The following is a 20,721-nucleotide window of genomic DNA, read 5'->3' on the forward strand; positions in this document are numbered from 1 at the left end:
TTTGTCTATCTGTGAAGGCATATTTCACTTAGATAATGTCCTCAAGTTTCATCCATGGCAGACACGTGTCCACTTCTTTTTAAGTTTGAGTAACATTTCACTGTATGGATCGGCCACACTTGTTCATCCATTCATCCACTGATGGACATTTGAGTTGCTGGTCTGAGTCATGCTGCTATGAACGTGGGTGTGCAAATACACACCCAGATATGAACTTGCTGGGTTATATAATAATTTTTTCATCGTTCAGGGAACTGCCACACTGTTTTCCATAGGGGCGACACTATTTTACATTCTCACCAACAATACACAAGGGTCCCAATTTCTCTACATCCTTGACAACGCTTATTATTTTCTGTTTTGTTTTTTTGTTGTTGATATTAGGCATTCTAATGGGTGTGAAGCAGATCCTATTGCTTTTTAATTTTTTATTTAGACATAAGAAATTGAGCTGTATTAAATATTTAATATAGAGATTGTTAGTGGTTACAAATCTATATTTTATGAAAAGCATATATATGTTGCTGGTGTGTGCACAAACACGTTTTGTTGATGGAGTGTGACCAGAAAAGTCTGGAGACCCTCTGGTGAACCCAGCTCTATGCATGTGTGTATTGTAGGGGACGGAGGGGCGGGCGGGGCGGGTGATGGAGGTGTTTGGATCATCCCTGTATTCCCAGGCCCAAGATAATGAAATGCTGAGAGACAGCCTGTCTCACCCTTCAATGTCCATGGACAATGCCCCTTCCTCCAGGAAGCCCCCCTGGCCTTCCCAGACGCAGCACCAGCTCCCGGCTCTGGATTCCTCAGCCCAGGGTCCTGGGTCCCTTCTCTCTGCCCCAGCCCTGACCACGAGGGTCTGTGCCGGAGGCTGAATTTGCTGAATGAATGAGTGAGTGAGTGAGTGAATGAATGAATGAATGGCCTGTGTGGCCTCTGACCTGGGTGTGCACTGGGGAGGTCTGGCTATTCAGGAGTGGGCAGGGGTGGGTGAGGCTCACCCAGGCTGCACCCGGGTGGGGCAGCAGCCGCAGGCCAGGCAGCGGAGGGCCCGGCCCAGGAGGCGCGGCCAGCGGAAGAGCAGGCGGTGGGCCGATCGCACGTACAGGCGGCCGGAGGGGTCCGCGGCCTTGAGCGCGGTCAGGGCACAGTAGCGAGCGTTGGTCTGTCGGCGCAGGGGGGGTCTGGCCGAGCCGATGACCTTGACAATGACCTGTAGGGTGGCGCCCTGAGCTCGGGGCAGGGACGGCAGTTCTGTAGGGAGGGCCCTCTACCTACCTAATCCGCGTCTTGGGGTCCCCTGCTCACCTGGGCCACATCCTGGGGGCTCTGCCCCAAACAGCGGAAGAGCTCCCGGGAGGCTGGGAGGTAGAGGTCCCGGAAGTAGCGCAGGGTGTCGGGGTCGGCGCCTGGGAACTGGTCGGTGGAAACCTGCTCCAGCAGCTTCTCCTCAAAGGCCGTGCCCACGGGGCCGGGTTCCACCAGGGAGATGCTGGGGGCAGGGTGGGGGAGGGTCTGGTGCCCCAACACACTCTCACCCCATCTGGCTCATACTGTCCCTCTTCCCTTCTCACCCCTCATTCCCCCTCATTACTTCATCCCTCCGGCCCCCATCTCCTCGATACCCCCTTTTCCTTGTCTGCCCCTCCCGCCTCCCCTAACCACCCTCCGCCCCCCCCCCCCCCGCCTCTGTTTCCCCTCGTTGCCCAAGGGCCCGCCTCACAAGATGTTGAACTGGAGCAGCTGGATGGCCAGACTCTCGAAGAACCCTTCCAGGGCAAACTTGGAGGCTGCGTAGATGTCGTTGAACACAACACCTGAGAGGGTTGGAGGAAGGCGACCCTTTGGGATCGGGATGATGGGTTTTGTGGGTCCAGAGGGAAGGGGTCTTTGGGAGACAGATGAAGAGGGTTTGAGGGTTGGAATGAGGAGCTATCAGGGGGGCCAAACTCACAGGTGTATGGTATTGTGTGATGGGAGCACATGGGGCCAGGGGGAGGCTGTCCTGGCATCCCAGGTGCCACTGCTTCCCAGCCGTGCTCCCTCAGCCCTCAGCCCTCAGTCCTCAGCCCTCAGCCCTCAGCCCTCAGCCCTCAGTCCAGGAAACGCTCTGACTTCCCTCCATCCTCCTCTAAACCCTGGGGGCCACTTGGGTCTGGGATCCCAGGGCCCTGAGGACAAGTCCTGATCAGCCGGCCCCTTCTCAGTCCTGTTGAGCAGTAAATGGGGCTGGATGAGGGGCCAAAGGGATGAGCGAAGTAAATGCAGCTTCTCTGTGGCAGGATAAGGAATAGGGCGGGTTCTCTGGGGACAGCTGGGGAGAGGAGCAGATCTGAGGAACCGCCGGGGGGAGGAAGGGCGTCTAGAAGGGTTTGAGGAGGAGAAACCCAAGAGCATGGGTGGCAAGTAGGTGGCTCCCATTGCAGGCCCATGGCAGACGTCACTGTCAATCACGGCTCTCTCTTCTGAGGAACTTCAGAATCGCAGACTTAGGCCTCTCTGTGGCCTGGTGGCCAGTGTTTGTCAAGGAGGAACCTCAGGAGGAGTTCTGGGGTGTGTGTGTGTGTGTGTGTGTGTGTGTGTGTGTGTGACTGGGCAGTGGCTGGGAGAGATTTTTGGAGGTGTTCGGAAGCGGGGATGGTGCTGGGATGTTGATGGCCATTGGCAGCATCTATACCACCACTGCCTAGGCCTGCACCAGGGCAGACGTAGTTCATCTTTCCCAGAATTGTTCCTTCTGAGCTTCAGAATCCTTCTCAACATGGGCTCATTTAGAACATGAGCTAAAACCTATTGGCCATCCTTCCAGCGAAGGAAGGTCAGACACTGGGGGACTTCCCCAGGGAGGGTCCCAGAGCTTACCCTGCAGCCCCATGACACTGCTGACCACCACGATGTGGCCTTGCCGCCTCCTCTTCATGCCAGGAAGCACAGCTCTGACCAGACGGACAGCTCCGAAAAAGTTGGTGTCAAAGACTTTCTGCATGGTAGCTAGACTGAGCCCCTCCACGGGCCCCACCAGGCCCACACCAGCATTATTCACTGAGGGGGAGACGCTGAGGGTTACTCTGCAGTCCCTCAACCCTTCCAGTGTCACTCCTCAGGGGACACTCCCTGAGTCACCCCATCTGCCCACTCCAAACCCAGGTCAGTCCAGGGTATCTTGGGGGTGGGCAAATGTGGAGCCTTGATGATCTTCACATATAATTCAACGTTTGTTATAGGGGACCCTGAACCCTGGGAGGGGGGAAGGGCTGCTGGGAACAACCTCCACTTTTAATGCATGAGCAATTGAACTCTGGCCCCAATTACCTCCAAACAGCCATACCCACCCTCCTTAGACGTGGTTATGGAATCATGAACTGCTTCTTCATCATGCTCCCTTCCCCAAATGATTCATCAAACCACATATGATGTTCTCCATGTGTGAGAAGTTTTCTTAAGTAAAATCTCTCTGATCTGAGATTTCATTTTATTTCCAGTATTCCCATTAAGTCTTGGGCTTTTGGCCAACTGGTCTACCCCTTCTGTTCAGGGCGAGAGGATACTGATGAAGCAAGAGAGCTGGTGCCCAGACACTGAGGGGCCTTGCTGTGTTGAGGATCTATGCTTAGGCCAGGGAGGGGGCGAGTGACCTCAGGGATTTTTCAGTCTCACCCAGCACGTCCACTTCTCCTCCCTGGATGCAGCTGAGACATTGGGCCACTGACTCATCACTGCACACGTCCAGCTGGGCCACAGTGAGGGTCTGACCCAGAGCCTCCCCGGCAGCTGCCTCCAGGGTCCCCTTCTTTCCCAGATCTCTCATGGTGGCCACCACTGGGGACAGAAAACAGTTGGGGCAGGTTCTGGCTCCTTTCCCCTAAGGATGGACTTGTACGTTTCTGTGGTCTTGCCTGAGCAGTCACAGAGGGATGGAGACCCACAGATTTGCACACCTACATTCACCACACATCCACAGAATCACACTTGTGTGCATATCTTTACATGCTTATCCATCCATCCATCCATCCATCCATCCATCCATCCATCCATACAACATGTTTATTGAGCATCTACTACATACCATGTCCTATTCTAAGTGCTGACACTCTTGCATAAAATAAGATAAAGTCTGTGCCTTCATGGAATTCACAGCCTAGTAGGCCAGACAATAAAATAACTATAAAACAGATTGCTTTGAGGAGAAACGCATAGACATCTAGGGTCAACATACGTGCTATGTGCACATGCAGCTATGATATACACATTTACATCATCAGCATGAGTTCCAACTTATTGAATACCTACTATGTGCCCGACACTGTGCTAAACACTGTTATAAGTACCATCTCAAATCCGCACAGGAACCCTATGATCAGATCACTAACATTTTTCCAAAGATGGCCATGACATCTTTCATCGCATGTGCTGGTCTAGAACCTTGCTGCTCCCCCATCAAGCATGAACTCTCTTTCCCTCTCCTTGAATCTGTGACTAGCTGTGAACCAATAGACTATGGGGCTAGTGACGTTGCGTGGCTTCTGAGTGGAGGCCAGAAAAGGTGCTGCAGTCTCTGCCTTGTTTGCTGGCACATTCACTCTGGCTGCCTTCAGCCACCCTGTGGCAGCCCCGCGGTCCTGAGGTCACCAGGTGGGGAGGAAACTCAAGCCACTGAGATTCCTGAGAGGGAGATGCTTGTCCGAACGCTGACATGCTCCAGCCTCCTCTGTTCTAGCTGTAGCCTTTGGCCCTGAATCAGAACCACCCGGCTGAGTCCTTCTGAGTTCATGGCCTTTGTAAACTGTGAGATAAATGATGATAGTATTTTATACTATAAGTTTTTTTTTTTAATCCTCACCCGAGGATATTTTTCCATTGATTTTTAGGGAGAGTTGAAGAGAGAGGGAAAGATAGAGAGAAACATCGATGTGAGAGAAACACACTGATTAGTTGCCTCCTGCATGAGCCCCAGCCAGGGCCCGGGCTAGGGGGGAGGAGCCTGCAACCAAGGTATGTGCCCTTGACTGGAATCGAATCCAGGACCCTTCGGTCCACAGGCCAACGCTCTACTTACCGAGCCAAACCGGCTAGGGCTACACCGTAAGTTTTGATTTATTATTTAGCAATGGTAACCAGGACAGATAGGTAAAGTAATCCCCATCGTATAGATTAACACACTAAGGCTCAACAAGGTTGCATTTCCTCTCTGTCCCACCCCTAGCTAGCGTCAAAACTGAGATTTGAACCTGGTTTTATCAGAGCGCTGAGCTCACATGCCTGTATGTGAGCACGCCCCCCATGCGCGCACCCACAATCGCACAGGCATGCTCCCTAGGGGCATTTGCATGTTGCCTGTGGGCCTGTGTGACTCACGGTGCTGCACAGGTGAATGGGGCCACATGCATCTGCATGCAGTACAGTGACAAGGATGGTCCCAGGGGCTAGGCTGCCTGGGTTCAATCCAGGTTCTGCCACTTTGCAGCTGGGTGACCTTTGGCAAGAACCTTTGGCAGCCTGTGCCTCAGTTTCCTCATCTATTTTTTTTAAAGAAAGATATTTTATTGATTTTTTGCAGAGAATAAGGGAGAGGGATAGAGAGTTAGAAACATCGATGAGAGAGAAACATTGATCAACTGCCTCCTGCACACCTCCCACTGGGAATGTGCCCGCAACCAAGGTACATGCCCTTGACCGGAATCGAACCTGCAACCTCTCAGTCCGCAGGCCGACGCTCTAGTCACTGAGCCAAACCAGTTAGGGCTCATTTATTTTCTTTTAAAAAATTGATTTTAGGGAGAGAGATAGATCCATTGCTCTAAGAATCGATGCATCCATTGGTTGACTCTTGTATGTGCCTTGACCAGGGATTGAACCCCAAACTTGGCGTATCCGGACGGCGCTCTAAGCAGCTGAGCTACCTGGCCAGGGCTTTCCTTATTTCTAAGATGGGTCAAATGACAGTGAGCACCTCATAGGGGTGCTGTTCGGATTAAATATCTAACTAGATGCAAAGCCCTTAGCCTGGCACATTGTCAGCACTCAATAAACGTATCCTTCAACAGCTTCATACACTCCGCCTGCCGGGGACACACGCTGCACAGCGGCTGTCCTGCGTACTGGCACTCAGACGGCCGCGCTCCGAGCTGTGCTTGTGTCTATGACAGAGGGTGGAGAGAGGGCTGGGAGAAGCAGCGCTGCCAACTGGGACAATGCCCTCACCCCCTGCAGCCTCCTCTTAAGTAACAGTCCTCTGTCCACTTTGACTCCGGCCTGCTCTGGGCCAGAGGTCTCCATGGGTGGGGTGCAGACTGGGGCAGTTCACTCCAGAATTGCAGGAGGCCAAGTCCTCTAGGACCCCTTGGGACCTCAAGGTCAGATTCACTTAAGAGGCTTATCTTGGAGCAGTAATCTGGGGGAGGGCTGGGGAAGGGGAGCCCTAGGGACTGCCTGAGTGAAACCCCCCTGATCAGCCCTCTTAAAACTACCACCCACCCAACATGTTCCCTTTGCTTAATTTTGCTTCTTTTTTTAAAAAAATATATTTCATTGATTTTTTTTTTTCAGAGAGGGAGAGGGATAGAGAGTTAGAAACATCGATAAGAGAGAAATATTGACCAGCTGCCTCCTGCACACACCCCCAGTGGGGATGTGCCCGCAACCAAGGTACATGCCCTTGACTGGAATCGAACCTGGGACCCTTCAGTCCCCAGGCCAGTGCTCTATCCACTGAGCCAAACCGGTAGGGCTTAATTTTGCTTCTTAGCACTCATTAGCTGTAGACATATTATAAAAATTTAAAACCTGCTTGTTGTCTGTCCTCCCTCCCCTCCCCCACTACACAACAAATCAGGGTCTGTTTCGTTCACAGCTGTATTTCCAGCACCTAGAACAGTGCCTGGCATCCAGTAGGTGCTCAAGAAATGTTCATTGGATGAGGGGTTGACTCCCAAGGAGAGGTGCGAAGGGGGCCTCCACGGGTCCTGGGTCCTCCCCAAGCCCACAAATGCGGCGGGAAGGGAAGGGCTGGTGGAAATAGTGCCAAGGGGGCTGAGGGTCCTGGAGGCCATGCCACCCCTGCCCCTCTCCACCCTGCCCTGGGCCCCTTACCCTGGTAGCGCTGCCTGGAGTCATGAGCCAGCTGCACTGCGAGCTCCAGGCCGATTCCGGATGAGCAGCCTGAGATCAGTACAGTCCGGGGAAGGTCGGCCATGTTGATCCCTCCCTGGACGTATGACCTCTGCTGGCAGCACCTGCCTCCTGCCTCCCATCTCCCTCATCAGCCTCAGGATGGACCGCCCGCAGGGTGAAGGGTCCCCACGAGGCCCTGATTCTGAGCTGACCCAGGCCAGGCACTGGGGGGAATTCCTTAGCCCCAACACACCCCCTTTCTGTTATCTGTAAAAATTTCTTCTCCTCACGGCTGCACTCATACCTGGGGGCTTTTATTATGATTGTACATTATTCGGGGTTTAGGGAGTTTCAGGAAGCCGGGGGAATTAGCAGGAGTATCCTCTTGTGGTCTCTATTCTGGGCAGAGTCTCTGATTGGAGGGAGAGAGGGAGAGGAGGTGGCAGAGAGGGTGGTCTCAGTGGGGTCCTTTCCGATGCGCACAGGAATGTCAGAAGATACAGCAGATACAGCAGAAACCTCCCCGCAAGGCAGGGCAAGGCAGCGCAGAAACCTTACGAGAGGCTCAGCCTCAGATGTCTCCGGGGAGGGAGGAGGAGCAGCTTGGGGAGATTCCCTCTGCTGCCCCTACCCTGGGTGTCCCCATCTGCCCCTCATGGGCCCCCACCCCTCCTCTCCAGGGACACAGGGACTCTTTGTCTGAGGAGCCAGAGGCTGGGAGGGAGGCATTGCTGGCTTCTCTCTGGGTGGTGAAGGGGGAGCTCAGGGCCCAGGCCACGCCCGCCCCTTGGGCTCCTCCCTGCAGAAGCTCTCAGACCCCACACGCCTGCTCCTGTTCAATGGCACAGACAGCTCCACCTGACGCCCTGGGGCCTCTTCACACTGGGGGGTCCCAGTAGGGTGAGGGTGAGGGGGCTGTGCCCCACCCCAGAATGGCAGGGAACCGCTCCTCCCTGTGGCAGTGCTCTGTTTTGGGGTGTAGTCAGACACCCACATGTAATGGGGGTATGTGTGCAGATTTGGGGTTGGGGGTAGAGCATCCTTTTGGGGACCTGAGCTGGGCAGAGGAGGGCTGGGGATGGAGGTGGGACCCTTTATTGAAGGTTAAGAGTTTGGGGGAAAGCAAGGCGGGTGCTTGGGAATCTGTGGGGAGGTGGGGAGGGGCCGGGACATCCAATTCTGGAATGTGGGAGGACAGATGAAGGTTTGAGGCAAGTCTGGGAGCCTCATTGTAGAATCTGGGGTGAGGTTTAAGGCGGGAAGAGGACCCCTTGTTTAGGAACCTGAAGGGAAGGTGTGGGGGTGAGGCAGTACCTCTTCCGTGGGGCTAAGGCAGGTGGGTAAGAGGTTGGCAGGAGGCTGAGATCCCGTTAGGGAGCCTCAGAGGCACAGAAAGAACTTGGTATAAAGCTGTACCTCCTAATTCCAGCGCCTGGATGGAGGCTGAAGTTTGAAGGAGGCTACAAGCTCCTTTGAGGGGGCCTGCTGGGAGGAAAGGGTTTGGGGGAAGCCGGGAACCCTGAATTCTAAGGCTGTGTGGGAGTGACCCTCCTCCTCCGGAGTGGGGTGGGGCAAGCCGGGCCCAGCGCCGGCCCAGGGCTCCGCCCAATCAGCGCTCAGCACAAACTTTCCAAACTCCCCCCACCAGCTGTCAGCCACCCCCCCCCCCCCTCGCGCGGGTCCCGCCTGGCCGGGCTTGGGAGTGCAGGGCGAGGCCAGGGCGGGGTCTCGGGCAGTCTCCCGCTGATCCCGAGTGGAGCTGGCCGCCGCGAGTGCGTGCACCGAGCCGTGGAGTCGCCACTCCCCGCAGCCGCCCGGCCGGTCCCCGACCTTGGGTGTGGGCCCCGCCGGGATGGGGAGTCGCCGGGGCCTAGGCCAGCCGCGGGCCGGCCTCTGCCTGCTCCTGGCCTCGCTGCAGCTTCTGCCCCGGACACAGGCGGGTGAGCCCGGAGGGAGGGCGCAGGACACCGAGTGCAGAATCCAGCGAGGCGCCCCAAGGCGGGGTGGAGTCGGGAAGGGGGAGGCGTGCGCCTTGCCCGTGGCTACCGTGTGCGACTGTCCGGCTCCGGGCGATTTGGGGGTGTGACAGCTGGGCGATTTGGGGGGCGGGGAAGCGAGGGGCCGTGTCTTGCTGGTGGGTGCAGGGGAAAGAAGGCAATTTACAGGTGTGTGTGTGCGGTGCGCAGCAGTGGGTGTCTGGCCACTTGGAGGGAAACCGTGTGTGTGCTTGAGAGTGAGAGTTGACGCTTGTCTGGATGTGGTGACGGCTGATCCCCGAAGCGAGTGTGTGAGAGTAAATAACTGCCCACGAGGACATAAGCGGATGATTCTGAGGGTAACGGCGAGGGGGGCGAGCATGGGAGGGGGCTCATGGGAGATTCAGACTTCCCTTCGCGTCTCCCCAAATGCCTGCACCCTACTCTCCCTCTTCTTCCTCTGCCCCCGATGGGAGCGTGCCCACCTCCTCTCCCCCATCCCCGACCCCTCCCCCCACGCCGCGCTCCCCAGAGCCGGGATCAGCACCACGGACAGGGCCCTGGGAGGGCGCGGTGAGGGGCGAGGCGGGGCGGGGCGGGGGGCGGGGCGGGCGGAGCTCGGGCGGGGGCAGGAGTGGAACTCGCTCCCCCCTTGAGCGGGCCTAGGGCGTTTTTCCCGAGGAATTTCTCAGGAGGCCCCCCCACCCCCCCCCCCCCCCGCTCCGAAGGGTCCCGGGGGCCGCCGGAGGGCTGAGTCAGCGCTGACGCACGCCCAGCTGCGCTCCTCTGGCCGGGTGCCACGTTCCCCCCTTCCCCCAGGCAGGGTTCCCGGTGCGGGGCACCTGGCGGTTGGGAAGATCTTGGTCCCTCAAATGATGATCGGGAGGGCTTCCCGGTCTGCGAGACTCCAGGCAGGCCCTCTTGGAAACCCCTCCCTAAGATACACTCAGACCCCCAACACACACACACACCGCATTTTCTCTGAAGTTCAGGGAGGTGCCTGCTCACGTGGATAACCCCAGATTGGCCTATGCCCCATTCCCACGCTCACTCATCCACACTAGCGTCCAATCTCGGGCAGTTATTCAGAATGCAAGCCGCTGGGACACCAGGAATGTTAAACACCGGTGCCCACGCTCAGGCAGCCCCATCAGTCACCCCCGCACACGGCCACAGCTTTTGTCACCCTCCTACGCTTTCAAACGCTCACATATGCTTCCACTGGCACCCACACAACATGGTCAACATTCACAGCCAGTCACCCACACGTTGGCTTGGCGACACTTTCAGATATTACCGCAAGCCCCCAACTGCAGTCTAAACACAATCACAGATCACCTGTGAGACCTCACTGCCGACCCCACTCACATGGACACACAGCCACAAGTCACAGAACTGGACCTAATCTTTCCATCACCGGCCACAGACTCACACGCACGGACACCACAGATCACGTCTTAGCCATTCTCTGCTCCACGAATGTCACACACATGCACCATCTCACGCACGTGCACAGTAGCACATACACACATTGCACAGACACTCACACCTATGCTTTCCTACACTGAGGGTATCCCAGCCATGTCCCAGCCTGGTCCCTGCCTGCCTGCCTCCACATCCTAGACTCCACCCAACGTCTCCCTGGGACCCTGACCACCACAGGGGAGAGTCTGTGGGGGAAGGGTGGGCTGGGTCCTTGACAGACCCCCACCCGCTGACTGCAGGCAAGACTCAATGCCTCTTGTGTGTCTTCTTGTCACGAAGCCAGCCATGAAAAGAATGGGAGGTCAGTTTCTGAAAGGTCATTTCAGAAGGGATACAGGACTGAAGCAAGAGGCATTTGGGTTAGATGCTGGGAAGGACTTTTTAAACGTGATTGAGCAGCTGGTAGAGAGGAGATTTGTCCCCGTGCATAGAGACTGAGGGCTGGATGAGAGGGGAGCCTGGGAGAGCCACACTGAGATGCTGGTTCTCAGCCCTCCCCTGGGCCCCAGCCTGGAAGGGGGCAGCTGGGATGGTCATTGCACGAGAGAGTGACCCTTGTGGTTAGCAGAGCCTGGGAGCCCAGATCTTAGCCCCAGGGGTCTGTAACCCAAATACCTCTTAATGACAGCCCAGCCACAGAACAGGCAATTAGAGATGGGGCTGATGATGGTAGCAGGATGGGGGGTGGGGGGAGAGATAGAGAGAGAGAACAGTCCACACACAGAGATACAGAGAGATAGAGAGGCACTGAGATAGAGACATGCAGAGAGAGACAGATAGGAGACCAAATAAAATAGAGAGAGAGAGAGAGAGAGAGAGAGAGAGAGAGAGAGAGAGAGAGAGAAAGAGAGAGACTGATTCAGAGCTGGACACGGAGAGAGACCTGGAAAGACCGAGACAGAAAGTGGGGCAGAGGGAGGGCGGGGTGGGGGAGAGAAGATATAAAAAAAAAAAAAAAAGAAAAAGAGCAGAAGGAAGTTGGGGTAAGAGGGAGCTGAGGCTGGAACAGGCTCTACAGAGTCTGCAGAAAGAAGTCTGACCCAGGAGAAGCTGGAATGGGGTCCCTCACCCAAGCCCCTATTTCCCTTAGCTCGGGGCCCCTATCCTGGTTCCCAATGGTGAGGTCAGCAGAGCCGCCCCCAAGCTGAGGTCATGGGCAGATCCAGTAGAATCTGACTCCTGCCAAGAGGCTGGGTCAGGGGGTCAGTGGGACGTCTGCTGGGGGTGGAGAGGAGGGGAGGTCGGGCAGGGACTTTGGGCCAGGGGTAGCCCCACCCACTCTTGCCCAGCCATGTGGTTCCACTTACTGCTGGCCAGCCTGGGCTGCAAGGGGTGGGGCTGGTAGAACTGTTTGGATTGGGCTCTGATTGGGCCAGACCAGTTCCTTCCTTTGCTGGGGTGAGAGGGAGCAGGTCAGAGGGAGGAGGTCAGGAGGTTATCAGAGAGGTATAACCTTGGTTCATAATGAAGACAAAGAGGGAGATAAAATGGGGAGGTCACAGGTCAAATGACTGGGATAGGCAGAGGGAGGAGGTCGGAGGGGATGGCCAGAGAAAGAGTGGTCTCAGGGAGGAGATCATGGGTGACGGTGGTTAAGGAGGAGGTCAGAAGGCAGCGGTCAGGAGAGGTGGTGGTCAGAGGGAGGAGTTCATAGGCAGTGGTGGTCAGAGGGAGGAGGTGGGGAAGGAACACGCAAAAGGCCCCATCCTCTCCAAGTGGGTTTCCCCTGGCAAGGGGGCTCCAGGCCTGGAAGTTGCCCCAGGGAGCTGGTGCGGGGGAGTGCGGAGAGGGGGACAGTCTGGCTCTGGGGCTCAGGCCAGGAAGCTTTGATTCATCCCAGAACTAGGTCAGTGTTTTTTCTCTCACCAAAACCAAGGGGAAAAAACACACAACAAAACAGGAGTCAACAGGCTCATGGGGCCGCAACAGCTGTGGGTTGGAGAGGGGGGTGAGGGTCCCAAACCTGCTCCCTCTCTCTGACCCATAAACACAGTGTGTGTGTGTGTGTGTGTGTGTGTGTGTGTGTGTGTGTGGTGGGGGGAGCTGGGTCCCCAGACCTGAGCCACTCACATGGAGCCCTGGGCTTATTTTAACTGCCATGTACCCCGCTTCTTTCTGCAGCATACCCCGTGGATGTGCTGGAGGCTCTGGGCATGCGGGGGGGCCAGGCTGGGGTCCCCGAGGGGCCTGGCCTCTGCCCCCAGAGGGTCCCAGAGGGCGACCGGGCATTCAGGGTGGGCAAGGCCAGCACACTGGGCGTCCCCACGTGGGAACTCTTTCCAGGTAAGTCAGTGTGGGAGGGACTGGGGGTCATCCTGGGAGCAGGGGTCACTTCCAGGTCACCTGAGTTGCCCCCTTTCCCTCCGGACCCCATCAGATGAACAGTTTCCTGAGAACTTCTCTGTGCTGATCACCCTGCGGGGCCAGCCAGCCAACCAGTCTGTCCTTTTGTCCGTCTATGATGAGGATGGTGCCCGGCAGCTGGGCCTGGCGCTGGGGCCAGCTCTGGGCCTCCTGGGTGGCTCCTTCAGACCCCTCCCCCAGCAGGTCAACCTCCTGGATGGCAGGTGAGTAGAGGGAGAGCGAGGGCCCACAGAGTGGCGGGGTGAGACGCACCCCCCACGGAGACGTCTCCCTGCAGGTGGCACCGGGTGGCAGTCAGCGTGGATGGCGGCGCCGCCACCCTGGTGGCTGACTGTGACCCTCAGCCCCCGGTGCTGGGCCAGGGCCCTCGGTTCATCAGCACAGCGGGACTCACGATGCTGGGGAGCCAGGACCTCGGAGAGGAGAGCTTTGAGGTAGGTGTTCAATGAGGGGACACTGAGGCAGCGGGAGGGCAGAAGTTTTATCCACAGCCTGATCTGGAGGAGAGATGAGAGGAGGGGATGTCCAGCTTCTGCTTCCTGCCAGGAAGTGGAGAGCAGGGAGCACCCTGCATCCTTGCGCGTCTTTGTGGTGTGTGACTGTGAGATTCTAGAGCCACGAAATGATCACGTGTGATGAGAATATTTGGCTTTTGTGGCGGGAGGATAGGCTGTGATGCAGGACTGTGCTCGTTGTGGTGGCGTGTGACTGCGTGCGGGGAGGGGGGGGTATGATGTTGGGTTCGGGCAAGGCGTGAGGTTGAGTGGCCATGTGGCAGGTGTGCCTCTGGTGTGGCGACCGTGGCTGGCGACGGTGCTGCGTGTGACTGTGATGTGTGCCACCTCCAGGAGGCCAGCGACCTCCTCCGTCCTGGTGTTCCCCTTCTCCCGGCACCTTGAAGGTCACCTGACACCTGAGAGCGAAGGAACACATATGCCCCTGATGGGACGGATATTGAGGGGTGTGCTTTGCGGTTGTGATTTGCTGTGACCCTGATAGAATCTCTCCTCTCAGTTTTGGAGAACCAAGGGGACACTGGGGCTGTGGTGGGGGCCACCCCCTCCTTATACTTAGGGTGCTCTGGGAGGAGAAGCACCAAGCCTCGATGCTTGGGTTGGGGGTCAGAGTTAGCCTGTGGCTTCCTTCCCTGTGTCCCACCCTCTCCCCAGGGAGACATTCAGGAGCTGCTGATCAGCGCAGATCCTCAGGCGGCCTTCCGGGCCTGTGAGCGGTACCTTCCTGCCTGTGACCACCTGGGCCCTGCAGGCACCCGGGTGAGTGACAGGCTTGTGCTGAGGCCACAGGCTGTCAGCCCTGGCTTCGGGTCTCAGGGATGAGTGAATTCTGAGCCCCATCTACGGGCCTGAGTGACTCCTGCCCGCCAACAGATCATAGGCACGGGTGACCTTGACCGGGGATCGTAAAGCTGAATGAGCCCTGGCTTCAAGACACAGGATTAGTGGGCGATGTGCTAACATGGCCTCGAGGGCCTGAGTGATGAGGCCCCCACGGGGGGCCTCTGGGTCTGACTGGGGTCTTTTTCCCAGGCCCCCCAGGGTGAGCCAGAAACCCCTCCCCCCAAACGGAAGAGGAAGGGGAAGGGGAAGAAAAAAGGGCGAGGTCGTAAGGGGAAGGGCAGGAAGAAGAAGAACAAGGAGGCCTTGACACTGGATCCATCGCTTGGCTCCCTGGAGAACCAGGTAAGGGACCTTTGACCTCTCACCTCTGATCGCTGGCTGCCTGACTTCTGGTTCCTGATTCCCACTGATGAAGGTCTCTGCTTTCAGTCTCCATCCTGACTTTTGATTTACCTTAGCTGACTGGTGACTGGGTGGTGGGGAGGGGGTGCTGGTTCTGTCTCATGAGCTCTCCATCTCTGCCCCCAAGTTCTGGGAGGGGCCACCTCAGGACGAGGGCCTTATTATTAGAAGGATCTTGATGAGGGTCCTGTTTAAGGGTAGCTGGGGTTCATCAGTGTGTCTGTCTTTCCTTGGGGTTGACTGTTTGGGGCCGCTGGTGAGGGTTATTTATTGGGGGGTCAGTAAGTGAGATTGGGAGCACTATTTGACTTCCCTGATAGAGATCGATGGTTGGTGGGTCCCGGGGCAGGGGTCATTGCTGAAGGCCATTGGCTGGGGCCCTTGGTTAGGGCAGGGGCACTGGTTGACTACATCGGCTTCTGGTATTAGCGGGGAGAAAGACTTATTATTTCAGGCCCAGAGCAGGGGCACCAGGGGTAGCTGCCTCTCCCCAGCCCCTTACCTGGGCCCCCACTGTCTTCTTTGTGCTCTTGGCCCAGTTCCTCTGCAGCTGTCCAGGCCAGAGGAGCTGCTGTTCCCTCACTGACTGTGGCCTGGCTGGCTGGCTGGGAGCTCGCCTTGGGAGAGAACATGTGGGATAGGCTTCCGGGAGCCTGGCCCTGAGTGCTGGACCTTGACCCTGCTCAGTGGGCTCTGGAGCCAGCCCCGCTCTGGCTTCCAGGCTTCGGACACCAGGCTCAGCCCTCCTCCTCCACGCAGGAGAGCTCCCCCTGCTGGCTGTCTTGGTCCAGCCAGCACACCTTCACCTCTAGTGGCCAGCCCCTCCCCACCTCTTATGTTCTCTGGGAATCCTCTTATCCCACTTCCCCAGACCGGGAGGGGGGCAGGGCCCATCTCCTCCTTTGTCTCCTTTTTGTCTTAATTGGCCTGGCCCTAACCCTGATCCTCCCGTGTCCCTTCTCCAGACCTCCACTGACATCCCCCAGACAGAGGCAACAGCTCCAACGCTGCCCCCGCCTCCCACGCCCTTTGTCATCGCCACCACTGTGACCATTGGCCGCAATGTCACCATCATGGAGGTTGGTGGGAAGTGGGTGGGGCTGGGAGGGAAGGTCCCTGGGCAGTGGTGGTGGCAGGTGATCGGGGTAAACTTTGGTCTGTCCTAATGTCCGCAGGAGGGGCTGGACCCTGACAGTGAAAATGAACTGGGGACCCTGGAGACTGATTTAGCCAGAGAGGGTGAGGAAGGAGACGGCCCCACCATGGGCCCCAACTTCCGGGCAGCAGAACAGCCATCCCAGACTCAGTTCCACATCTTTCCTGTGAGTCTGGGTGACTGGGTTAGGCGCAGGGGGCGCCTCACAGGGTCACATTCTCCCTCTTGCCTTATTTTTATCTTGCCAGCATGCCTTCCTACCACCCCAGTGGAGTTGACAAATATTTATCCACAGACACTGTGCCAATGTGGCAGACATTGTGCTAATAGATGGCTCTGTGGGTGGGGTGATTCATTCAACTTTTCGTCTAAGCCTGATGAGAAGCCACTGGAGATGGAACAAGATCTGATTGGGGGTCTTAGCCGCTCCTCTGGCTGCTGAGCAGCATGTGGACCAGAGGGGGAGCCAGAGGGGCAGCAGGGAAACCAGTAGTCTCCGCAATAGCTGCGGCGACCTGGAGGAGGGCAGCGGAGGTGGGGATAGAAACAGGAGGACAGATCTGGGTCATGCTCCATTTTGGTCTTGCTGCTGGAGGTGGAGGAAGATATGAGGATGACGGTAGATTCCCGATGGGACCGTGGAGTGAGATGCGGAAGCCTGAGGGAGGGGCAAGTAGGAGGTGCCAAGGATCTCATTTTGGATGTGCTAACTCGGCAACCCCGTTTGGCCTCCAACTGGAGACGTCAAGTGGGTGGTTGGTCACGTTAGAAGATTCTGGTGTTCAAGGGAGACAGTCTAGGCTGGAGATAAACTCTGGAGACTGGTCCACCGAGAGAGAGGCTATCTTTAGCCAAGGAATTGGATAGAATCGCCCAGGGAACTAATGCAGACAGAGAAGGGGGCACAGGTTCTAGCTGTGGTGCTGGACAGGGTGGAGGTGAAGAATTCTAACGAACTTACCCCGAGTGCCTGTGCTGTGCCAAGCATTGTTTGAACGTATTCCTATGTTCATGGGATGCCTCTTGTCATGGGATGCCATCATTCACCCACCGACTCTGCAGGGGAGGCCAGAGAAGTTAAATGCGTTGCTGTCCACCTGTCAGCTGGTGAGAGGCAGCTCCAGGGTTAGGACCGCACAACAGGCTCTAGCGTGGGCGCTCTCACCTGACGCTCCCTGGCCAGGCGGCAGCTGGAAGCTGAGCTGCTCAGAACATCTTGGTTGAAGAAAGGACAGCCCAGGCAGCTCAGAGGATGGGCCCTGTGTCCATGCGTGCACGTATGTGTGTGTGTGTGTGTGTGTGTGTGTGTGTGTGTGTGTGTGTGGAGTGTGTGTGTTGAGTGTGAGGTTGGTTGGCTGGGAGTTCTTTGTCTGGGTTGCAGGGCTCACATCTCTTTTCTGTCCACCCCCTGTCCCAGGGCGCTGGAGAGAAGGGAGCCAAAGGAGAACCTGCAGTGATTGAACAGGTGAGGGGCCTGGGGCTGGGAGGAAGGGGTGGAATCTGGGCCAGAAGGGGAGTCACACTCGTTTTTCCTTCAGGGACGGCAGTTCGAGGGACCCCCAGGAGCCCCAGGACCTCAGGTGAGTCAGGGCTGCATTCCTCTCTTCCTGTCTTTCTCTTCCAGTTGGGGTGTTTGAGCCCCTGAGGTGAGGAGTTGGAATGTGATATTGTCAGGTCATTTGAAGACTATTGGACGGTTGAGGCTCAAGGGATGCCAGCATAGGAATTGGGGCGTAAAGGGGGTTGCTGGGGGTCCGTATAGTATTAGGGGCCAGGAATGACTCCGTGGTTGGCTGTAGAAGTCAGCATGGGGTCAGGGTCAGCGGTGGGTCAGAAGACAGCCTGGTTCAAACTTTGCACTTCTCATGACCTCTGTTCCTCTGTCCTCAACAGGGGGTGGATGGCCCCTCAGGCCCTCCTGGACCCCCAGGGTTCCCTGGGGACCCCGGCCTACCGGTAAGAGCCTCCCCCAGGGTGTATCCATCTGGGGAGTGAGGTTTCAGGCGGTGGAGCTGAGGGGGGCAGCATGGATGTCTGAACGTGGGTCTGAGAGGCGGGGCCGGGGATACCGTCCTGGAGCTGGTTCAGGCCCCTCCCGCTCCTCTCTCTCCATCCGTGAACTGTCACTCTGGCTCGGGCTCCCCTTCTGTCTTCTGTCTCCTGCTTTTCTCCCTGTTGCTCTCTCTGAGTGTCTTTTATCTGTTTTCTCCTTATGTCCGTGTCTCTGTTTCTTTCTTTCTTTTTCTTTAAAAAAATGTATTTTTATTGATTTCAGAGAGGAAGGGAGAGAGAAAGAGATACATCAATGATGAGAGAGAATCACAGATTGGCTGCCTCCTGCACACCCCACATTGGAGATGGAGCCTGCAACCTGGGCATGTGCCCTGACTGGGAACTGAACCTTGACCTCTTGGTTCATAGGTCGATGCTCAGCCACTGAGCCACGCCAGCCAGGCCGTGTCTCTGTTTCTTTGTCTCTCTTCTGTCTGTCTCTCTCTCTGTATTTCTGTCTGTGCTTCTTTTAAAAAAATACTTTTTTATTGACATCAGAGAGGAAGGGAGAGGGAGAGAGAGAGATAGAAACATCAATGATGAGAAAGAATCATTGATTGGCTGCCTCCTGCACGCCCCCTACTGGGGATCAAGCCTGCAACCTGGGCATGTGCCCCTGACTGGAAACGAACCCGGACCCTTCAGTCCACAGGCCGACACTCTATCCACTGAGCCGAAGCAGCTAGGGGCTCTGCTACTTTTTACAGTTCTCTCCCTCCATTTCTATGTCTTTCTCTTGCCTACTCTCTCTTTCTCTTTCTCCCTGCCTCCATCTTTCTCTGTCTCTCCCTGCCTCCCTCTCTCTATTTCCCTGTCTTCACCCCTCTCCTCTTCCATCTCTACCTCTCACCCCTGTCTCTCTCTGTCCCCTTCTTCCTCTCTTAGGGCCCTGCTGGCCACCCAGGAATCCCTGGCATGGATGGGCACCGGGGCCTACCGGGAACGGTGATCATGATGCCGGTAAGAAGGAGATAGGGTGGCATAGCTTTGGGGGGTGGGGCCTCTCTCTGGGGCTCCCCTCACTGCCAATTGCCTGCTAGTTCCAGTTTGCAAGCGGCTCCCTCAAAGGACCCCCAGTCTCCTTCCAGCAGGCACAGGCTCAGGCAATAATGCAACAGGCTCAGGTGCGTGGAGGACCATCAGGGGACTGACGGGGTGGGGGGTGGAGATGGAAGGACATCGAGGGAATGGCACAGATGGGGGTAATGAAGGGCTAGTCAGGAGACAGGGAGCTATTTGTCTCCTGAAGACCCCCTCTGGCGGGGTGGGGGCTGTGGTGGGGTGTGTGTTGGGGGGTATTGGAGTCTCATGGGAGAGCTGAGGCTCTGTTGCCCTCTGTCTTTCCAGCTCTCTATGAAAGGGCCCCCTGGCCCGGTGGGGCTCACTGGACGCCCAGGCCCCGTGGTGAGTACAGAGGCTGTGTGAAAGGGAGATAGGTCAGTGGAGAGGGGGAACCTATTCTAATGGCATTACCCCATCTCTTCTTCCAAGGGTCTCCCTGGGTATGCAGGTCAGAAAGGAGAGATGGGAGAAATGGGGCCACAGGTAAGGTCGGGGGGTGGGGACTGGACTGCATGGGAAGGGTCTTCCCTTAGGGCCACGAAATAAAGTGCTAGTTGGGGGAAATGACAAAGGGGCTGGGATCCTCTTGCAACTACTGCCCTTCCTCGGGAACGATTTAAAGTAAGTCCTTCCTGCTTCTTATTTTCCTCCCCATTCTCCTTTTCTTTCTCTTCTAGGGTCCCCGAGGCCTTCAGGGACCTGTTGGGCCCCCTGGCCGGCAGGGCAAGATGGTGAGTGACTCCTAGGTCCTCAGGCCATCTCTCGCCCGTCCCTCCACACCCAACACCAGCCTCAGCTCTTTGCTCCCAGGGCGTGTTGGTGTCATTGGTGGGGTAAGAGTCCAGGACAAAGGGTGGCAGCTCCCCTGAGCGCATGACAGGAGTCTGGCCCAGTCCACGAGGCAGGGAGGACTTGCCAGGGAAATGAGGTTGAGCTGAAATCTGGGGAGAACCAGGCAAACAGGAGAGGAAGGGCATTCCAGGAGAAGGAACAGCATGTGAAAAGGGAAGTCTGGCACAGGCGGGAAATAACGAACAAGATCCCTCCAGGTAGTTTGAAGTGCCAGAGAAACACACAGCAGGGCAGCTGCTGGAGACTGAAGTTGAGGCTTCTTAATCGTTGTGACGATGGTGACTTGGACTAGAGAAAGGGCAACGGTTGCAAAGAGTAATGGGTGGGTTTGAGGTACATGTGGAAGGTTAGATTAATATAGAAGCTCCCAGCTCAGGACTCTGTATGCAGAAGATGCTCAGTAAATGTAGAGGGTATCTTGATGATGTCACTCCCCCCACAGGGCCGCTCTGGAGCAGACGGGGCTCGGGGCCTCCCCGGGGACACAGGACCTAAGGTGGGTGATGGGGCCAGGACTGGGACTGAGGAAATGTCAGGGTCAAGGACTCAAGGCTCAGCTGGTGTCTCTCTGTGCAGGGCGACAGGGGCTTTGATGGCCTTCCAGGGCTGCCTGGTGAGCAGGGCCAAAGGGTGAGTGTGTGAGGCCCCTCCCGCGTGCCCAACCCCTCCCAATACTCATGAGCCCCTCCCCCCCCCCATTTCAGAGCTTCCAACCCTGGTTCTGAGCCCTCACCCTTCATGTCCCATCTTCTTTCCTGGGGAGGTGGGGTGTGTGTGTGTTAACCTCTACCCCCACGTTTCCACACTGAACTCCCTTCTGGTCCCACCCTAGGGTGACTTTGGCCATATGGGGCGGCCTGGTCCCCCAGGAGAAGATGGTAAGAAGGTAAGTTTAGAGGGGACT

The 20,721-nt window shown here is 56.8% G+C and overlaps 2 protein-coding genes across 2 annotated transcripts in view; one reads left to right on the forward strand and one right to left on the reverse strand.

Moving 5' to 3' along the window:
• Positions 1 to 238: 238 nt before the first annotated feature.
• On the reverse strand, positions 239 to 7,245 carry RDH8 (retinol dehydrogenase 8). Its single transcript, XM_059696881.1, has 6 exons — positions 7,090 to 7,245; positions 3,658 to 3,819; positions 2,863 to 3,042; positions 1,724 to 1,817; positions 1,309 to 1,492; positions 239 to 1,213 (listed from the first exon to the last, which is right to left on the reverse strand). Exons 1-6 carry the CDS (start codon positions 7,190 to 7,192, stop codon positions 998 to 1,000), a joined length of 939 nt encoding a protein of 312 aa, XP_059552864.1. The 5' UTR covers positions 7,193 to 7,245; the 3' UTR covers positions 239 to 997.
• Positions 7,246 to 8,791: 1,546 nt separating this feature from the next.
• COL5A3 (collagen type V alpha 3 chain) overlaps positions 8,792 to 20,721 on the forward strand; it is a 37,739-nt gene continuing 25,809 nt past the window's right edge. Inside the window, exons 1-19 of the mRNA XM_059696882.1 lie at positions 8,792 to 9,050; positions 12,693 to 12,854; positions 12,949 to 13,138; positions 13,213 to 13,369; positions 14,105 to 14,209; positions 14,483 to 14,635; positions 15,661 to 15,774; positions 15,871 to 16,017; positions 17,269 to 17,316; positions 17,390 to 17,431; positions 17,745 to 17,807; positions 18,789 to 18,863; positions 18,944 to 19,027; positions 19,251 to 19,307; positions 19,395 to 19,448; positions 19,643 to 19,696; positions 20,260 to 20,313; positions 20,394 to 20,447; positions 20,650 to 20,703. Of these exons, the coding sequence (XP_059552865.1) occupies positions 8,963 to 9,050; positions 12,693 to 12,854; positions 12,949 to 13,138; positions 13,213 to 13,369; positions 14,105 to 14,209; positions 14,483 to 14,635; positions 15,661 to 15,774; positions 15,871 to 16,017; positions 17,269 to 17,316; positions 17,390 to 17,431; positions 17,745 to 17,807; positions 18,789 to 18,863; positions 18,944 to 19,027; positions 19,251 to 19,307; positions 19,395 to 19,448; positions 19,643 to 19,696; positions 20,260 to 20,313; positions 20,394 to 20,447; positions 20,650 to 20,703 (1,755 nt within the window). The 5' untranslated portion in view covers positions 8,792 to 8,962. The remainder of the gene's footprint in view (positions 9,051 to 12,692; positions 12,855 to 12,948; positions 13,139 to 13,212; positions 13,370 to 14,104; positions 14,210 to 14,482; positions 14,636 to 15,660; positions 15,775 to 15,870; positions 16,018 to 17,268; positions 17,317 to 17,389; positions 17,432 to 17,744; positions 17,808 to 18,788; positions 18,864 to 18,943; positions 19,028 to 19,250; positions 19,308 to 19,394; positions 19,449 to 19,642; positions 19,697 to 20,259; positions 20,314 to 20,393; positions 20,448 to 20,649; positions 20,704 to 20,721) is intronic.

This window comes from Myotis daubentonii, chromosome 5 (assembly GCF_963259705.1).
Source record: "Myotis daubentonii chromosome 5, mMyoDau2.1, whole genome shotgun sequence".
Taxonomy (NCBI): domain Eukaryota; kingdom Metazoa; phylum Chordata; class Mammalia; order Chiroptera; family Vespertilionidae; genus Myotis; species Myotis daubentonii.